Source organism: Benincasa hispida, chromosome 10, assembly GCF_027475165.1.
Source record: "Benincasa hispida cultivar pf3 chromosome 10, pf3_genome.v1.1, whole genome shotgun sequence".
NCBI lineage: Eukaryota > Viridiplantae > Streptophyta > Magnoliopsida > Cucurbitales > Cucurbitaceae > Benincasa > Benincasa hispida.
In genome coordinates this window covers 30,049,813-30,067,516 of record NC_143487.1, presented here as the reverse complement: position 1 = coordinate 30,067,516, position 17,704 = coordinate 30,049,813, and the positions used below count along the sequence as shown (strand labels likewise).

General features: G+C 36.3%; 2 protein-coding genes across 2 annotated transcripts; one reads left to right on the top strand and one right to left on the bottom strand.

Moving 5' to 3' along the window:
- Positions 1 to 182: 182 nt before the first annotated feature.
- Positions 183 to 8,176, top strand: LOC120087907 (portal protein). The gene is made up of 22 exons (XM_039044916.2): positions 183 to 435; positions 552 to 1,097; positions 1,189 to 1,445; positions 1,530 to 1,610; positions 1,744 to 1,878; positions 2,003 to 2,127; positions 2,425 to 2,589; positions 3,119 to 3,224; positions 3,411 to 3,516; positions 3,599 to 3,709; positions 3,898 to 4,061; positions 4,186 to 4,303; positions 4,780 to 5,004; positions 5,141 to 5,331; positions 5,480 to 5,647; positions 5,740 to 5,845; positions 5,998 to 6,135; positions 6,316 to 6,474; positions 6,861 to 7,067; positions 7,254 to 7,448; positions 7,614 to 7,685; positions 7,784 to 8,176. Exons 1-22 carry the CDS (start codon positions 388 to 390, stop codon positions 7,940 to 7,942), a joined length of 3,582 nt encoding a protein of 1,193 aa, XP_038900844.1. The 5' UTR covers positions 183 to 387; the 3' UTR covers positions 7,943 to 8,176.
- Positions 8,177 to 8,733: 557 nt separating this feature from the next.
- Positions 8,734 to 17,352, bottom strand: LOC120088066 (RNA recognition motif (RRM)-containing protein). The gene is made up of 4 exons (XM_039045107.2): positions 17,070 to 17,352; positions 16,675 to 17,001; positions 11,235 to 12,370; positions 8,734 to 10,476 (listed from the first exon to the last, which is right to left on the bottom strand). The coding sequence occupies exons 1-4, from the start codon at positions 17,070 to 17,072 to the stop codon at positions 9,210 to 9,212; spliced, it is 2,733 nt and encodes a 910-aa protein (XP_038901035.2). The 5' UTR covers positions 17,073 to 17,352; the 3' UTR covers positions 8,734 to 9,209.
- Between the last annotated feature and the right edge of the window lie 352 nt (positions 17,353 to 17,704).

Here is a 17,704-nt window from a genome sequence, read left to right as displayed (position 1 = left end):
GTGACATTTTAACATATTTGTAAATATTTTGACTTGTTTTTATATATTTGAAAAAGTTCCCAATAGCCAGATAGAATTGGTATAGGTATAAGAATACAGATCAGAAAATGTTTCTTCTTTTTCGGTTTTCGTAATAATATTAATATTATTATTTTAAAAAAGAAAAGCTCCAGAAACTAGCCGTTAACAAACGAAGACCCACTGCACTAATGCGCTGTCACGCTCCTTCTTCTTCTTCTTCTTCTTCTTCATCATCATCATCATCATCATCATTTTCTTTGACTCTCTCCTGTACGTCAACGAAACCTTCTTCCTTAACCTCTTTCATCTTCTCTCACTCTCTGTTCCAGAATCTCCTTCCCGCTAGAAGCTTAATCATCGAGCAAGATGTTCACAGATGGTCTCGATGAAACTGCAATTAACTGGATAAAAAAGGTACTCTCCATTTTCATGCAGTTTTTTATGGTTTTTTTTTTTGTTTTTTTTTTTGTTTTTTTTTTTGTATGTTTGCATTCGATTCACTTCGCTAATCGTTCCTTGTTTCTCCACAGGGGACGGATAAATCACTGGAAGATGAAACTCGACTTCGATCTCCTCTTGCCGAGAAAACCAGCCCCGATCTATTTCCCAAATCTCCTTTACCGTTTAATTCCAGTGGGTTCATGTCTTCTCACGCTTTGCCTCCTTTGAAACTCCATTCTGGATTGCTTCCTCTTCATAGTTTGTCTTCTCCTTGCCTGGACGATGAAGACGATGACGATGATGGAGATTATGACATTAATGAAAGTATTGCTTCGGTTCCGTTTGAAGAAGATGGAGTTTATTCTGATGATGATGGTATGGGGTTTCGGGATTTTGATGAAGATGCATTTAGTTACCAGTCTAGTGTATATTCCGGTGGGATTAAAGGGTCTGGAACCCGAAATATGTCCAATATCAACAGAGGGCATTTGAAGGAAAATCTCAGGATTGAAGTCCCTGTTAATTTAAGAAGATTTCCTGATGGGAAATTGGGAGTAAGGAATTTCCCCCAAAAATTTTCTACTCCCAATTATGGTAGTCAGCGACAGAATCAAGTCCACTTTCATAGCGCTCGTGTAAGATCTTCAAAATCCTTTCTAATTCTCTTTTTTGTGGCAACATTTCTCCGTGGTCTTTTTGAAAGCTGAAGTGAGTTGATTGTTGCAGGGTTCTCAAGTTCATGGAAGTTTATTTGAAGATTTGTCTGGAACCCCTAGTGCTCCTCCCATTGCTGATGTTGGAGGTGGTGAAGATACAAGCACCGAGTGTGAAAGTCATACTAGAGGAGATTCTGAAGGTTCAAGTGAAATTGATCAAACTGCTAATGGACGCCCATTGCAAGCGCCGGAGGGTCTTGATGGATGTAAAGAAGTTTCGACAGATTGGAAAGCTTACTCTCCAGGAACCACCCAAAATTTTGAAAGGTTTGGTGGTTTGTTTGTAGTGGACTACTTTTATCTGAAAGAAGTTTTTTATAATCTTCTTAGTTATATTCTTTGGGTTAACAGAACTTCAACAGGAGCTAAAGATTCTTATATCTCTAATCTGCAAGCAAACTATCCAGATCCTTCATCCTGTTACAGCACAAGGTCTTATTGAATTCTACTCCTCTTGAGTCTGGTTTCAAATAGTTATTTATTAGTTGTTTCTATCATTTTTCTTCAAGGTACGTTTGATACTGATCTTTAGCATTCCTGTCCGTTTTGAGTTTCATAATTGCAGTGGTCAACATGCCTGGCAAACGCTACTTGCATATGATGCTTGTATTCGGTTGTGCCTACAAGCATGGGAAAGAGGCTGCACAGATTCACCTGAATTTTTACGCAATGGGTGCCTGATTCTTCGAAATGCTTTTGGGTACATGTCATTATCTTCTTTCTTGTGTATTTTAACTAAACATTGCTCATTTTGAAAGTTTATGATACCTTGTATTGTGGACCTCTTCTTATGGATTTCTCTCTATGAATTGACAACTATGTAGATTACATAAATTTTTATTGCAACCTCGGCTTGCACAACCGACTGAAAGGGGGAGGAATGCTGAGCATTCAGAACAAGTGGTAACTTTGAACCCGAAGAAAGTTGTCGGAAAGATAAGAGTGGAAGGTGCATATTTTTCAGAAGATTCCACCACTATTTTAAGCAATATATTGGTTTAATTTACCTGTCCAAAGAAGGCTTCTAGAAGGTTACTTGGTTATGTGTTGTCTAACAATCTATTAAAATGGGATATGCTTCCTTTTGAGGACCCTGCTTTCAATCCTCTAGTTTAGTGAACAACCACTTCTGTGCTGGTTCCATCTCTCCCCAGGCTTAGAAATCGAAACAACTTTTCTCCTATTCAATATTTTGTGGTATATTGATTGACCGTGATTTTTTCTCTTCTTCTTTTGATAATGGCAGTCAAAAAGCTTAGATTGATACCAAAGAGGAAACTGATGAATACGTATTCGCAAAGAGGCTCAGTCTATATGCAAGTAGGAGCAGAGTATATACGAAATATTTCGACTTTGGTAAAAAATGGCATAAATTCTCTAAAAGAGGCTTCATTCTCTATTACTTCAGAAGGTTTGTAGTTAGTCCCGATTTTTTTTTTTTGCTCTTTTTAATTGCAACACATGATTAATCTCTCGCCAAATTGAAAATGATAGATTCCATTTGTAAGTTTTTTTTTAGTGATGTTTGTGGGTGGTGGCGTCCAGGACAGTCCACATGTATCCAAAAGATAAATATGGGTTCGATAACATGCAGAAAAAAAATTTATGGCCATATTTGATAACCATTTTGTTTTTTTAATTGTGCTTATTTCCTCTCAATTTCTTATGATGGTTTCTTTTCTAGAGAAAGAATTGAATAAGCCAAATTCCAAAAATAAAAACAAATTATAAAAAACAACTTTTTTAAGTTTTCAAAACTAGACTTAGTTTTTTAAAATATTGGTAGAAAGTAGATAACAGAATAAAGACATTTGGTTGGAGGTGGGATGGATGCTTATAGGCTTAATTTTCAAAAACTAAAAATCAAATCATTACCAACCAACCTTAATAATTTCTGGTTGAATAGTGAAATGGTGATGTACTTTTTTAATGTTTCTCAGAACAATTATCGTGCTTATTTCAATTGAAGAGTGCTACAGAAGGCTCTGATCTGGAGTCAGATTCTGCTGTTTGCTTGCACCCTGGCAGTGGAGACTACCATGTCTTGTAAGTCCTGTTATTTCTTACTCATACTTGGTTTCGACCAGCTTAACTTGATAAGCAAGAGATCACATATAAACCATTGCTCTCAAGACATTACACCACGCCACTTTAGCTCAATATTCTAGTATTCCTAGTACTATTAGAGCAATGTTATGAAGAAGAGATCATATGATGCATTTGTGACTTCAGTTTCCCAGAGACTCCAGGAGATACTCTTTTGCTAGAAATCCAGGATGTTAAAAAAGCTACCCAAGGTCGAACTATGATTTCAGTTTCATCCTTGATCGATAACACCGTAAGTATCATGTTTCAGTTATGATTTTCTGCATTTGATCAATCGTCATGTGAAACGAACTGACTTCACCCATAATGTGCAGAATGATAGGATTCGGTGGTGGCCCATATACCATGATGACCAGGAATGTGTTGGAAAAATTCAGCTTTCTATTATTCATACAATGACAAGTGACGAGACTAATCATATGAAGGTAATTTTTTCCCCTCACAATTAACAAAGTCTTAAGCTTTTATTTGGAAGCAAATTGCTAGGCATATCGTTGCATGATATAAATTATATAAATATGTAGTTATGTATATATAAATATATATATTTGGTTCAAAAGGATGGACGGTTGGGTTTGATTGATCCCTTCCTTTGTTTTCCCCTATGATACAGAGTGGACCTGTAGTGGAAACTCTTGCCTATGATCTAGTGCTAGAGGCTGCGATGCGTGCACAAAAGTTTTGTTCCACAAATCTTAGGATTGATGGACTTTGGAAGTGGTTGTTGACTGAATTTGCAGACTACTATGGAGTTTCTGACTCATATACAAGGATCAGGTATTAAATGGATGTCATTATGGATATATAGAATAGCAATTTAAGAAGATCAATAATTCATATTCTTGCAAATCTATCAAATTTTGCTTCATTTCGACTTGCTGTAGTTCTTCATTGTGCGCAGATATCTTTCTCATGTCATGAATGTGGCTACTCCAACTAAAGATTGCTTAGAGCTCGTAAATGAATTACTTGAACCCATAATGAAGGCCAAAAGCGAGAAAAGTTTGACTCGCCAAGAGGTATGTTTATCCATATATATCCAAATAAGAGTCATTACGGTGGTAAGAATCTCTTGGAAGTGAGAGTTGTTTATATTTGGCGCATAGGAAAATAAGTCTGGGTTTGTGTAGTGTGACCTTATATGGATTTGTGTAGCTTGTGATTGAAAATTTGAATTTGTATATCATGTAAATAGCTTACCCAGGAGAATATAGCTTGGTTTGAAAGAGTGTAACTTGAGAAGCGCAATTAAGAAGCTCATAAAATTGGTAAAATGTAGCTTGAGACAAGTAGATTCTCATCTATTCAGCATAGACTGGCAAATGTCATACTATACGAACACAACCATTTTGCATTTTCTTGCCTCCAATATGGCATGTTCTTTATTCTTTAGGGAGAGGCTCCAATTAATTCTTTTTCTTTTGGGGAATGGCCTAACTATCCGTGGCTCCAATGATGAATCTTTGGTTCTAATTTAGTACATTCTCTTTGCCAGAGAAGTATACTACTGGATTGTGAAACTCAAATTGAGAGTCTGTTGGCAAATGTTTTTGAGAACTACAAGTCATTAGATGAAAACTCCCCCACGGGATTGGCAGATTTACTTGGTCCAATAAAAGACTCTGCAGCACCTGCTCTAAATCCAGCAGTGAAAATCTACACGCAGCTCCATGATATACTTTCTCGAGATGCCCAGAATACACTGAGGAACTATTTTCAGGTGAGCCACCATCTGTTTCTGAACTCACACAGACCTATACTTTCTTGAGATTTTGGATAAGTAATGCACTTTCCTGATTTGATTCATCTGATACATGAATAAGCTAAATAAAATTGCACTCCTCTAATGATTGCAGAGAGGGGCTAAAAAGCGGTGTCGAAAGTACATGATTGAGACTGATGAGTTTGTCTCGGGAAACTCTGAAGGTCTTCTCATGGATCCAATTACCATATCCACGGCATATTTGAAGATGAAACAGCTATGTAAAAATATAGGTGATGAAATTCAGGCTGATATAAAAATTCATAATCAGCATATACTGCCAAGGTATATTACATACATAAGCGTGCAAGAGAAGTTAGTGAAATTGATAAGATTTTAAGAATTTGAACGAACTTCAGGAGGATGCTTGTTATTACTATAACATGTGTTGTGCCTTAAATATACCGTGACTTATGTTACCATTTTGTCACAGTTCGATTGACCTGTCAAACATCACCGCCGCTGTGTACAGTACCGAGTTGTGCAACAGGCTTAGAGGATTCCTCTCTGCATGGCCTCCATCTGGTCCATTGTCTTACATAAATGAGCTTTTAGTAGCTACGGCTGATTTTGAAAGAAGCCTTGAATCATGGAATATCAGGTTTGTGTTAATGGTCATTTTACAGCTTGAATAATGAGACAACTGTGTTAGAAATTTCAATTTTTTTTTCCTGACATTGGGGAATCCTTCAGTCCTGTGCAGGGTGGTTTAGACTCTAGAAATCTATTCCACAGCTATATAATGGTGTGGGTACAGGATATGCAACTAAGTTTGCTGGATCTATGTAAAGCAGAAAAGGTACGCTCTCTCTCAGTATCTTATTAGGAAGCAAAGTTGCTGCAAGCCTACATAGAGTTCTCAATGTTTTAGTAGCTCATTCATCCTTCCTACAAAGAAAGTTACCATTCAGCGTCTAAGTAAATTTTCTTGATTTGAAACAACTGACACAGGTGCCATGGTCTGGTGTGTCAACAAATCATTCCACCTCACCCTTTCCCGAGGAGATGTATGAGAAAATAAGAGATTCCCTCGTTCAGTATGAAGTAGTGATCAATCGATGGCCTCAGTATTCATTGATTTTAGAAAATGTAAGATTGAATATCATTATCATCACATCAGAGGCCACCATCATATCAGACTACATTCTGTTTTGCATAATGACTTTGTTTCTAGGCGTCAGTCAATGCCCGAACTTCTAAAATTCCCAATTCCCTGTACTTTTCCTGTATATACTCACTCACTTGACTACCCTTGCTGGTTCTATATAGGCTGTTGCAGATGTCGAGAGAGCAATACTAAAAGCACTTGAAAAACAATACAACGACATCTTGACACCTCTGAAAGATACCATTCCAAAGAGGCTGAATATGCATGTTCAGAAGCTAACAAGAAGACAATCAATGGCAATATATTCCGTTCCTAATCAAGTAGGTGTCCTCTTTTCCTTGTACCCTATCTGTGCTTAAATATTATTTGTTGCTCATCCAAGACTATGTATCTACTTTTAGTCATATGGGGGAAATGGGTAAAACTGTTCTAAGATAGAAAGAGGAGATTCGGGGAAGTGTATATTTCATTCAATCACTTCTCACTAGAAATACCAATTCTAAATGGTAAAAATACTAACTACTACATTAAAAACTTCCCTAAAATTTTGGACCTCTTGGACTAATGAAACAACTAAAAAATAGACTTGCAGCTTGAGTTACTATAAGGAAAAACACCCTTCATATACATAATACTTATAGTTTGAATTTTTTTTTAAACATACATTTCATGTGATTTTCACATTTTGTTACCGTTTCTTGTACAGTTGGGAATGTTCCTCAATACCATCAAGAGAATTCTAGATGTCCTACATATTAGAGTTGAAGGTATCTTGAAGTCGTGGGCTTCCTATATGCCTGTGGTGGGAGACAAGAAGTCACTGTTCGGAGAGCAAATGAATGGAATCACGGTTCTTTTGAGGACCAAGTACAAAAACTACTTACAGGCAACTGTAGGGAAGCTCATATGCAATGTAAGCAAGCTCACAATCACTTTACAACTCTCTCATAGCATTGATTTTTTTTTTTATTTCTTTACTTTTCTTCCCTAGCATCTTTTTCTTATATCCAAGGATCAATCTAGTGAATAAAAAAATCTCCAATGCATATACTCATCATTTTCAATTCTATACACCTTCTAATTTTGAATTCATCATCAGATGCAAGCCAACCGTAATACACGGCTGAAAAGGATTTTGGAGGAAACGAGGGAAGAAGAAGGAGAGCATGAAGTTCGTGAAAGAATGCAAATGCTAAGTTCACAACTCATTGATTCCATATCAAACTTGCACGAGGTCTTCACAGGTCCTATATTTGTTGCATTGTGTCGTGGGCTCTGGGATAAGATGGGACAGGTAAACTCGAGAGATTACGAACCTGTTTGAAATGACTTTTTTTTAAGTACTTGAGAAAATGTTTCCAAGTGCGAGAAAAGTATATCTTATGCACTTACAATGAAATTTCCTCAACCCATTTGGGAGAATATTTTAAGTTAATGCAACCATACTACTTTGGAACAGATTGTGTTGAAATTTCTGGAAGGCAGGAAGGAAAACAGAGTATGGTACAATGGATCATATTACGCTCTTGGGGTATGTAAATAAATTTCGATGCTTCTAACTCAACTCTGAATAATTTCCTCATCTTGAGCTCTCACAATGATTATTCTATCTTTTGTGTTTGTGTGTAGATATTGGATGATACATTTGCTTCTCAAATGCAGCGATTATTAGGAAATGCAGTGCAAGAAAAAGATATTGATCCTCCCCGTTCAGTTGTTGAAGCACGATCAATTCTCTGCAGGGACTCGGCAAATGCCACTGACACTGCCACTTATTTATATCTTTGATACTTTCAACTTCTCTGCCTTCTTCAATTCATTCATATACATAATACCATAGCTTAGTCAGGTGTAATAGATTTATTTACAATTTAGGAATTTGTTATTCTATTTATTCAATCTATTTCGATAGGTTATATTGTTGTAATGTTATTTACAAGGATCATTGTTCTTTCTTGTACACCATTAATGTTCAATTCTTTATATAAAGATCAATAAAAGCAGATTTTTTATTTTCTTTCAGTTCAGAGTTCATTGCTAGATAAAACCCTCTTGCATGATGCTTATTTGTTGCTTGTGTAATGATCATCCTCGAGGTGTATTTTGTACTTGGTGAATAAAAGCATGGTTTATTTAAAATAAATAAATATAATAAATGAAACTGCCTCGATTCTCTCTGTTCTTTTGTTTTTTTACATCATAGATTTATTGTTCATTCTCATTCCATCATATTATATTAAATACTCACATTTCCTTTATCATGCCAGATTTTTTTAGTACAACTACGAGAATAGGAGATCGAACCTTCGATCTTTAGATAGAAAGATCATGTCAATTATCGTTAAGTTACTCACTTTGACATGTTGCCAGATGATTAAATATCATCTTCATCATTTAAATATTACTTGTACCAAAGACATACATTTTTAATTAATGTTTGATTTCAATCCCAAACATTTGAAAAATGCCAACCTCATTAAAAATCCCCGTCAATTTATTGCATTTTGATTATTACTATTCATTTTGGAACTTTCATTTCTCATCTATTAAATGTGGCATTCTTGGAAAAGATTCCAGCAGAACCAAGAACTGAACTTCAATATCATATATAATTTCTAGCCAAACCCATCATCACATTCCCAGTTTTACGAAACAACATACAATCGGCCACTATAAGAAAATGGTTGACCCAATCAAGTGGAACTCTTCTCCCCAAGTGATAGTTACCAAGGAAATAACAACAAAATTTCAAGATGGGGATTAAACAAAATAGCAATACCACCATAAATGCCCATTGCCTCCTGTTTCTAATAGCATCAGAGCAGCAGCTGTGTGCTACCAACTAACTAGCTAATCAACATCTTATAAACAAGTTAAAAATAAAAAATAAAAGACTTGTTACTTAGGATAACAAATACTACCGCTGGCAAAGTGGCTGATGATGCGTTAGGTCTTCCTTAAGTTCTGTTAATTCCTTCACACCATTTGTAGGATCACTATCCCATTTGTTCTGGAACTCCACATTAGTTTGTTTCACATGATTAAGCGAGACTGATCAGTTTCCTTTTCCTTGTTGAATTTGCTGGAGAAGTGCAGCTGCCAGCTGAAGCGTGGCTTGGAGGCGTTTCTGCGGATCTGCTTCTGCTTCACCACGTGCATCAGAGTTTTGAACTTGTTGATGATTATTGCCTAACGCCCCTGTCTGAAGCTCTCTTTGTGTCGTAATCTGCCCAGCAGTCGCGTTCAACATCTGGTGCTGTTGTACATGCTGTATCTGTGGAACTTGAACAATTTGGGATGTATGAGGCTCAGAGTTCATCAGATTATTCTGGAAAGAACCAATTTGGGACCTTGCCAATGGCACAACAGATTCATCAACCAAATTCCGCTGCCTTGATTCTTCAGCGGTGGTTACGTTCAACATGCTCCCCAGCTGCCTTTGATGCCCAAGCAGAGATGATGCTAATTGTGCCAGTTGGTCTGGCGGAAGGGAGGAAAGAGTCGTAGCCAAAGAGGCTGCTGGCTTTATTTCTTGTTGAGTTGATAGAGCATTTCCAGATGTAACCGTAGAAATTCCAACTGTATAATTACTTGACCCTGTTTCCTGAATTTCCCTTGGAATGACAAAATGACGTTCTTGAATAACAGGATCCATTGAATTTTTGGAAGTCTGTGGCTGAATATTTCGAATATCCAACATTGAATTCTGTAGATGGTGAGAAGTCGAGTTTGGTCCCATGGCATTTTGCTGTTGTTGAATTGGATACTCATGCCTGTTATCAATATATTGGTCAGACAAATTTCCAACAGATTGGGCTGAACCATGAAATAACACAGGTGAAGGTGAAGTAGCGACGTTCCTAGGCAAGGATGTATTATTGATCCCTGATTTACTGGGATCAGATAAAGATGATACAGGGGCAAAACCGGCTGGAGGCGTAGGTAATTTTGTATATAATGTTTCACTATGTAAAGGTAACAAGTTTGCGTCTTTTGTTTCATTTTGATAGGGAGGAGGCCTTGCAATGGTACCAGGACGCTCTAACCTCAGAACTACCCCTGAAATGCTCAATTTACCTGGTACTTTGAGCACTTTTTCTGAGAACTCAGATGGTGGTACAAGAAACAAGGTGGTTCTATCATCCAACTTGGCAACAGCTGCTCGCTGCTTTTCACCAAGATAGTGCATGAATTCATTATAGAATACGATGTCGGAATCACTTTCAGGTACAAAGAAAACAACCCAAGCACTAGCTGCTTCATAGTAATGCTTTGAAAGCATGTCTAGACCAGTTCTTGCAGTACAATCTAAGAACTCTGGCCTGCAAAATACGAGATCAGTTTCACAAGTGATCTATATGAGTGTTAATTGGACATCTTAAGAGGGCGAAATTAAAATTTTCCCTTTCAACCATTTGCACACAATTTATTGGACAGTCCTGAATTCCATGAAACTCAAATTGCAGCAGAAGCAAATTTGAGCGCATAAAACTGTAGGAAGTTTCGGGAAGAAATCATTGAAATATTTTGCTCTTTAGAATGCTAATAAATGAGTAAAAAAACATTTTAAAAAATAAAACAAAACAAAACTCGGAATGAAGGATTGCTTAAACACGTTTCATCTTCAAAACTACAGCTATCGTGGAACAAATTATCTCATCACAATTCGTAATTAAATCATTTAATGAAAACTTCACTAATTATAGAGGCCAGAATAACAAAAATTTATTGTTTTCTACATGCTTCATCTCCCGACTCAAATAATTTTTTATTTTTTAAGTCAAAGAAACCATAAAACCTGTCTCTAACAATAATATCATAAACAACAGAAAGAAATTGAAAAGGTCACTCCAAAATATACATTCCATAGAAAACAATACTGCCCGATGAAAAGCAAAACTAATATGGGATTATAATAGTTGGGATAAAATAATGGAAAGAGGTGCGCATCAAGTTACTGGAAGAAGAAGGGAAGTGCATTTAATCCTGTTAATGCCCGAGGCCAAATGATAGCAAATCAAATTAGCATTATAATTAAACACGATTTAATGGACAAAAATAAGGAATGTCAAATACTTACAACAGCATATCCAGAACCTTTCCCACAGGAAAGCAGCGAGCACGACAAACAGGTGTTCCACCCTTTGCAATAGTTCCTTCCCATTTCCACTCTTTTACAGATGACTGTTCTGAATCAGGAGAGAACCTTTTCCTTGCAACAGCATTGGGTGGAAGAAAATCAGGATCCTGAAAATTATCATACGGTTCCCTCCAGTGTTCACTCTTTTCCCCATAAGGGACAGGCATTGTTATAGGCCGATCTGGGGTCTGTTTATACCCCAGAGGTGGTCCAGACTTCATCTTCTTATCGAAGGTTTCTGATGGGGGAAAATCAGGGTATAACTTTGGAATAATACGTTTATCTTGTTCCAAATCAGATAATGGGTACTCAGGAAGCTCTTTATCCTGGGGAAAGGGTCCAGTCTTCAATTTCTTGGACCCATGATACAAGTTCGTATCCTCTGGCAAGTCCCATGGATCTTCATAAAATGGACTAGGTTGAGGAAATCTTTGAGGAAAGTTATTTAAAGGAGGACCTCTCTCTTTTGTTGGACTACCATGTTCATACCTACCTTGGGATGGACCTAATTTTGATGAGAATTCTCCTGACCGCTTCATTTCAAACGCATTGTTCCCACTAGTCCATAAGTTAATGTTCCTATTAAGACCACGGGAATCAAAATCTCCAGAATCAAAGTTTGAAAAAAGGTGAGGTGATCTTGGAGAAAGAGGTGCATTCATGGAGCTCCTTCCACCGTTTGATGAACCAGAATCATTTTTTGCAAAACAAATATGTACTCGAGGATTTCCAAATAGTTTCCCCTGTAGAGTCTCTTTAGCCCTCCAAGCTGATGCCACACCCCGAAAACGAACAAAAGCATATGTCCGCCCCGGGAATGTTGTAATCTTATCAATTTCCCCAAACGGTGAAAAGGCCTTCCTTAATATCATTTCATCCACTTTTAACAAAGCTGGGAATCCTATCCATAACACTTCACTGGGCTCTGTATTTTTATCACTCATTTTAGACTTTTCGGGATAAAATTGATCAGGACTAGCATGTCGTCCCTGTGAGAAGGAACCCCTCGCTCCATAATACTTGTCCTCTCGATGTTGAGAATAGTCTTCATCGCGTGATGATGCAGATGGCTTATCCTGAGAGCAAAATTCTTATTAAAGGCACAACAGCCTATGACTGAATAAAATGCTCTGAACTTTCTTTTTTTTTTTTTTTTTTTGATAAGAATAAAATGCTCTGAATTTTAAATTTTCAAAGATTATAAGAGAAAGAAAAAGAGCTTAGGATGACAAAGATAGATGATTATTTTTCTAAGAAAAGAATAGGGGAAACAAACTCTGCCTTCGCCATTAAACACTCAGACACTTGATTGGTTTGGTTGTCTACAATGTTGTGGATAATTGAGATATTTTTTTTAGAGGCAAATGGAAGGGTAAAATCATAAAAACTGACAGAGAAATGTTATATCACCTTATCCTGTGTTGGTCAGTAGTCTAAGGAGTAAGACTCTAATTGTTTGGATTAACGTTGTCATGACTACAGTCTGGAGCAATTGAGAGAGTGAATAATTTTTATGAAGTTTCATGACTTTGAGGTAAAGGATCATTCTCTTTTCTAGATTCTAAGTGAGGCTCATTCTCTAAAAGGGTGACTTCTACTTATTCCCTTTTCTTCCATGAATCAATTGAAAAATTGAAACACAAAAAGATAACAGATATTACATAAAGGCTCTCCAATTGGCAAATACTAAAAAAGAATAGTTATACCATCTAGCTAAAAGGGAGAAGATGCTTCCTTTTACAAAATTATCTGTAAACCATTCCTAGATAAACAAAAATCCTCAAAACAAAATTTTCCAAAAGGTGGCCATCACCACACAAAACCTAACCTTTGTCGGTTCATATTCACCAAGGTTTATAGACATAACTCTTCCCTCATCATTATTATTTTGTGAGACGCAGAACGCAATATTAAGACAACCCCAAAAACACTCATAGGCCATGACAGGAGTCCCTTATATAAAGGGTGAGCCCAGCAGAAGGCCTCCAATCTAAGCAAATAAGATGGGGTCTGATACAATTTGAGGTTGTCTACTGGACACCATCCCAAAAGGTTAAACCCCCACCCCCAAAACAAAAATAATAATAAATAATTCTTATTGAATGAAGTCGTCCGAAAACATCTGTTAAAAATAAGAAAATGTACAGATATGTGTAATCAAATATTCATGTGGATCTCACACTCAATCAATAAACCAGACCAGCTGTTGCAGGACCAAAATTATATGAGCTGGACTTCCACAAATCAGGCACAAAAGGACCGTTCCTTTCGCAAAATGCAAGCCTCCTGCAACCATCCTTAGGACTTTTGGTTTGGTGTGTAGCGAGGCATCTATTGTATGACATATTGACCATTTACCATTCTTGAGATTTTTTTAGTTTTTTTGATTAATTGAGCGCTAAGACTTCTGTGATATTATAGTTAAAATAAAATAAGGACATTATATATATCCTGTTGCCTCACTCCATACTTCATTGAAGGCCATGCTTCGCTCAGCACTAGGACCCCAGCCTCCATGAAGTGTTTGCACTTGCATCTAAATAAAAGCTATATTATAACTAGCAAGTTAGTTCTGCATCTGTTTACACATTTTCTTTTAAAAAAATAAGAGTTTACCAAGTTTTTTGTTTACTAGAGATCTCAGTAAAATGTTCTATAGTTTTCAATTTAAACTTAGAAGCTGCTTCTGATCAAGGGAAGTTGCATATCCCTTGTATTATTTTATTCATTCTCATATACAAAAATGTGTGAACAATCTAAGACAGCTCAGGTATGGTGCCAAACAATACTCTTTCTTAATTTGAACATATTAGGTACACCACCAGTGCATCTCAAAGGTTATATAATATCACAATATGTAAGTGTGTCCATGGAATTGCTTTGAGCACAATATACACACTTAGGCTTCACTGGAAGGTTTAAGCAACATATAAAATGCATCTCTGTTATATCAAAATTTCATGGTGTTTATTGAAATCTTCACTCTACCTGGTGAAGAGATGAGGATCCTCTGATGTTTAACAAGATTAGATGAACAGTGAAAATGAATAATGTACCCAGGATTCTCAACATGTTCCCGAGAATTCCATAGAATTCTCAACATACTTTGGAGAGTATCAACATGGAAAGAGAAATATGGTCAGAATCGAATAGTCAGTGTCTGGTATTCTTTTAACGTGGAGGTATTCATTTACTAGTAGATATTTGATTACTGCAGACAAAAAGCACAGCCCAAAAAGTCTATTGAACAATGTCTTATGAGATTTGAGGTGCTGTGTTACATTGAATGGTCATGTCAAATTGCAAACAGCTGATTTAGTCTATGAAACCGTCTAAGACTTTGATTCGATGATGAGAAGCTGCAAATTATGGACGTTATCCACCAATAGAAAAAGTAAGATTCCACAATAATTTCATATTTTCTATTGTAATATCACCATTCTTCCCAAGCTTAAACGCGTTTACATACTGTTATTTGCTACACTAAAACCTAAAGTTGCATTAGAAGAAAAACAATAGAGCAGCATAATGGATAATATATTAATGTACTGGATTAAGAGGAAAAAGGGCAATGGAAAAAAAGAAAGAAAGAAAGAAAGAAAACTCAAATGTAAAACCCTTCATTGATTACATGATGTTGAATTCAAGTAGCTCTATGACGAACTCTTGATGTGTGGTCATGTTCAGAGCAATTGTATACATAATGCTTAGCTTAGATGTCAATTTTTTGAGCTTCTCAAATCTCTTCTTATAGGATAATGGAAGAGATGGTCAAAGCTAAAGATGTCCCCTTAAAAGGTAAAGGGTATATAAAGAAGTCCAATACTATTGATAAGTTTGCTCATTAAAGATTTTAGATAACTAGATTCTCCCAGTATTTTTCATTTTCGTTAGAAGAAACAAGTATATTGCAAGAAATTTGGAAATTATGCTATACTTGTAAATTGCTCAAGATTTTCCATTTATCTATGGACTATGACCTTCTCTCTGAGTGATACCAATAAATTCAGTCATTTTAGGCAAGAAACATTGAGGTTTTCATAATAATAGGGTTCGGACCTGATACTTGAAAGTTTAAATTGGAAATCTTGATATCAAGTGCTTGCCTAATGGTTGGTATATCATGAAGACCTTTAGTACTACAAACTAGGAATATCTGAGCCTTTTTTCTTTAAAGAAAAATCCTTCCTTCAGGAACATACTCCAATCTTCCAGATGGCACACATTTCTACCATTTAGTAGGTATAAACATGCACAGAGGCAAAGGTACACACTTCAGTAATATACTATGAAATAACCCACTACAACCTTAGCAATCTGATTAGGTTGTCTCAACAGTTGATCAAGGAGATGCTTGTGCTGATTTGATACGAAAAAACATGAAAAGTATATATATTTTTCTTGGACATTAATTTACAACAATTAATAACTTTTACATTCAAGTAGTTGAAAGGGTTGTTTCTGAAACTGCAAAAAGCTTCCTTAAATTACATTATCATTAATCATTATATTCTTGACATTCGTTAATGTAACGATAGCTTTCAATATTAGGGAATGGCAAGTTACAATGCTTTATTGTTCTAGTTTGAGAAGTCATTGATATTTGTTATTGCACCAGTGAAGTCTAAACTCTTAGGGTGTGATAAGAGGGTTGATTAGATCATGATGGATGACTAAAAGAATGTGCAAGATCAAACGACTGTTCAACTACAATGTATGTCTATCTTTTGTAGCAAATATAACTCATACTGCTCCTTGATTCTTGCACGTTTGTAAGCTGTCACAATTCATGCTATTGAAATCAGGTTTCTAACTTTTCTAACCATACATAAATGAAGCTATTCCTTGACCTAGCCATTTTTTTTTTGTTGCCTGAGGGTGTTAAATTAAGCATGTTTGTGATGAAAATGTTGTGTTTGTTGAATGTTTCGTCGTTTTGATTGAAGAATGTAATACCACTTGCTTTGTAGTTTATCATCGTCCTTATGGGTCAACTGAGATCCACAGATCTTGTATGTAATTAACTCAGAGAAATTGTTAAAGCAGACGAAGTGGAAGGTAACATATGACCCTGAGCAGTTAAATCTTTAACGTTTTAGGTAATGCCAGTTGTTGAGACTATATAAAACATTAGAATTTTGTTACTCTGTGATACTGAGAACTGTGGAGAAGTGATTGAAGTGATGTAGTTGAGTGAGTTTAATTCAGTGGAGGGCAGCATTGTTTTCAATGGAGTTATGAGAGCATTTGGATTAGTAAGAGGTACACAATTGATGTTTTCCAATAAATAGTTATATATTTGATCAAAGATATACAATAAGGAAACATAGAAAGAATTTGAAGAAAGTAACAGATAGAAGTAAGTTGGGGCAAGACTAACCGCCTTGGTAAACTCAATTCTAATGGGATTCCCTCCAAGAGCAAAACCTTGAAGCTCTCTCATGGCTGCCATTGCATCTTCATCCCTTTTGAAATTGATGAAAGCATAGCTCCTACTGGGCTGGAAAGCAATACTGTCAAGCTCTCCAAACTGTGAAAAGTAGCGGCTTAGATCACGCTCCACTACAACATGAGCCAAATTTCCAACCCAGAGATGTCTCGACGGAGGATTACTGCTGGTATTGCTATGCCCAGACTGCGACTTGTCGTCATATCTCGACGTATAATCTTTACGATACCGATCCCTTCCTCCATCAACCCGGCCCGACTAACAAAAAACAAGAAATCAAATCAGAGGAACAAACCCATCTCGGAAGTGAAGCGAAAACAACTCACCATTTCAACGTTGGTATCTGAGTTTCGGGCAAAAACCCCAAAGCTACTCCGAAAAATTCAAGAAAGAATCTGTTGAAACTTGAAAGTAGTAACACCAAGCAAAATACTACTGGAAGTGGATCTCCGATCAATTCAGAGACGTCAACGAGGAAAAAGCAGCTTAAAACGATCTTGGAGGCTGAGTTTCTTCATCAACCTTCGCTCGAGCAAAATCTCATCTTCTTCGTCGTGGTTAGGGTTCAGAACTTTTTAAATTCTTTTTATTAATTAAAATCCAATTTTTATACTTTTTTTTTTAACGCGAAAATTTATCGTCCAACAGTCGTGCCAGCTCAGCCGCACGAAAAAGTTTCCAAATGGGATACTGTCTATGAAATGTATTTTTCCTTAATACAATTGAGTAGAGATTTTAATCACAAATCTGGTGATTTCTAACACACAGATCAATTAAAAAGTTATGGTAGTTAGAAAGAATTGAGGTAAAAAGGATACTTATAAAACTATTTAGGAAAAAAGTGTGATTTTTTCGTCTTTATTAGAATGTGTCTCTTCAAAAGATGTATTTAACTTAAACTAGATGCCACCACTTCATGCAACCAACGGAATATAAATGGAGTTAAAACATGTTTTTGATT

Bases quoted from the DNA above. Each gene is read 5' to 3' on its own strand.
- LOC120087907 (XM_039044916.2), top strand. From the start codon at position 388: ATGTTCACAGATGGTCTCGATGAAACTGCAATTAACTGGATAAAAAAG. The intron at 3,225-3,410 runs GTAAGTCCTGTT...TTGTGACTTCAG, and splicing joins AGTGGAGACTACCATGTCTT to TTTCCCAGAGACTCCAGGAG. The intron at 7,449-7,613 runs GTAAACTCGAGA...ACTTTGGAACAG, and splicing joins TCTGGGATAAGATGGGACAG to ATTGTGTTGAAATTTCTGGA.
- LOC120088066 (XM_039045107.2), bottom strand. The intron at 12,371-16,674 runs GTTAGTCTTGCC...TTTTGCTCTCAG, and splicing joins GAATTGAGTTTACCAAGGCG to GATAAGCCATCTGCATCATC. The intron at 10,477-11,234 runs GTAAGTATTTGA...CGTATTTTGCAG, and splicing joins AAGGTTCTGGATATGCTGTT to GCCAGAGTTCTTAGATTGTA.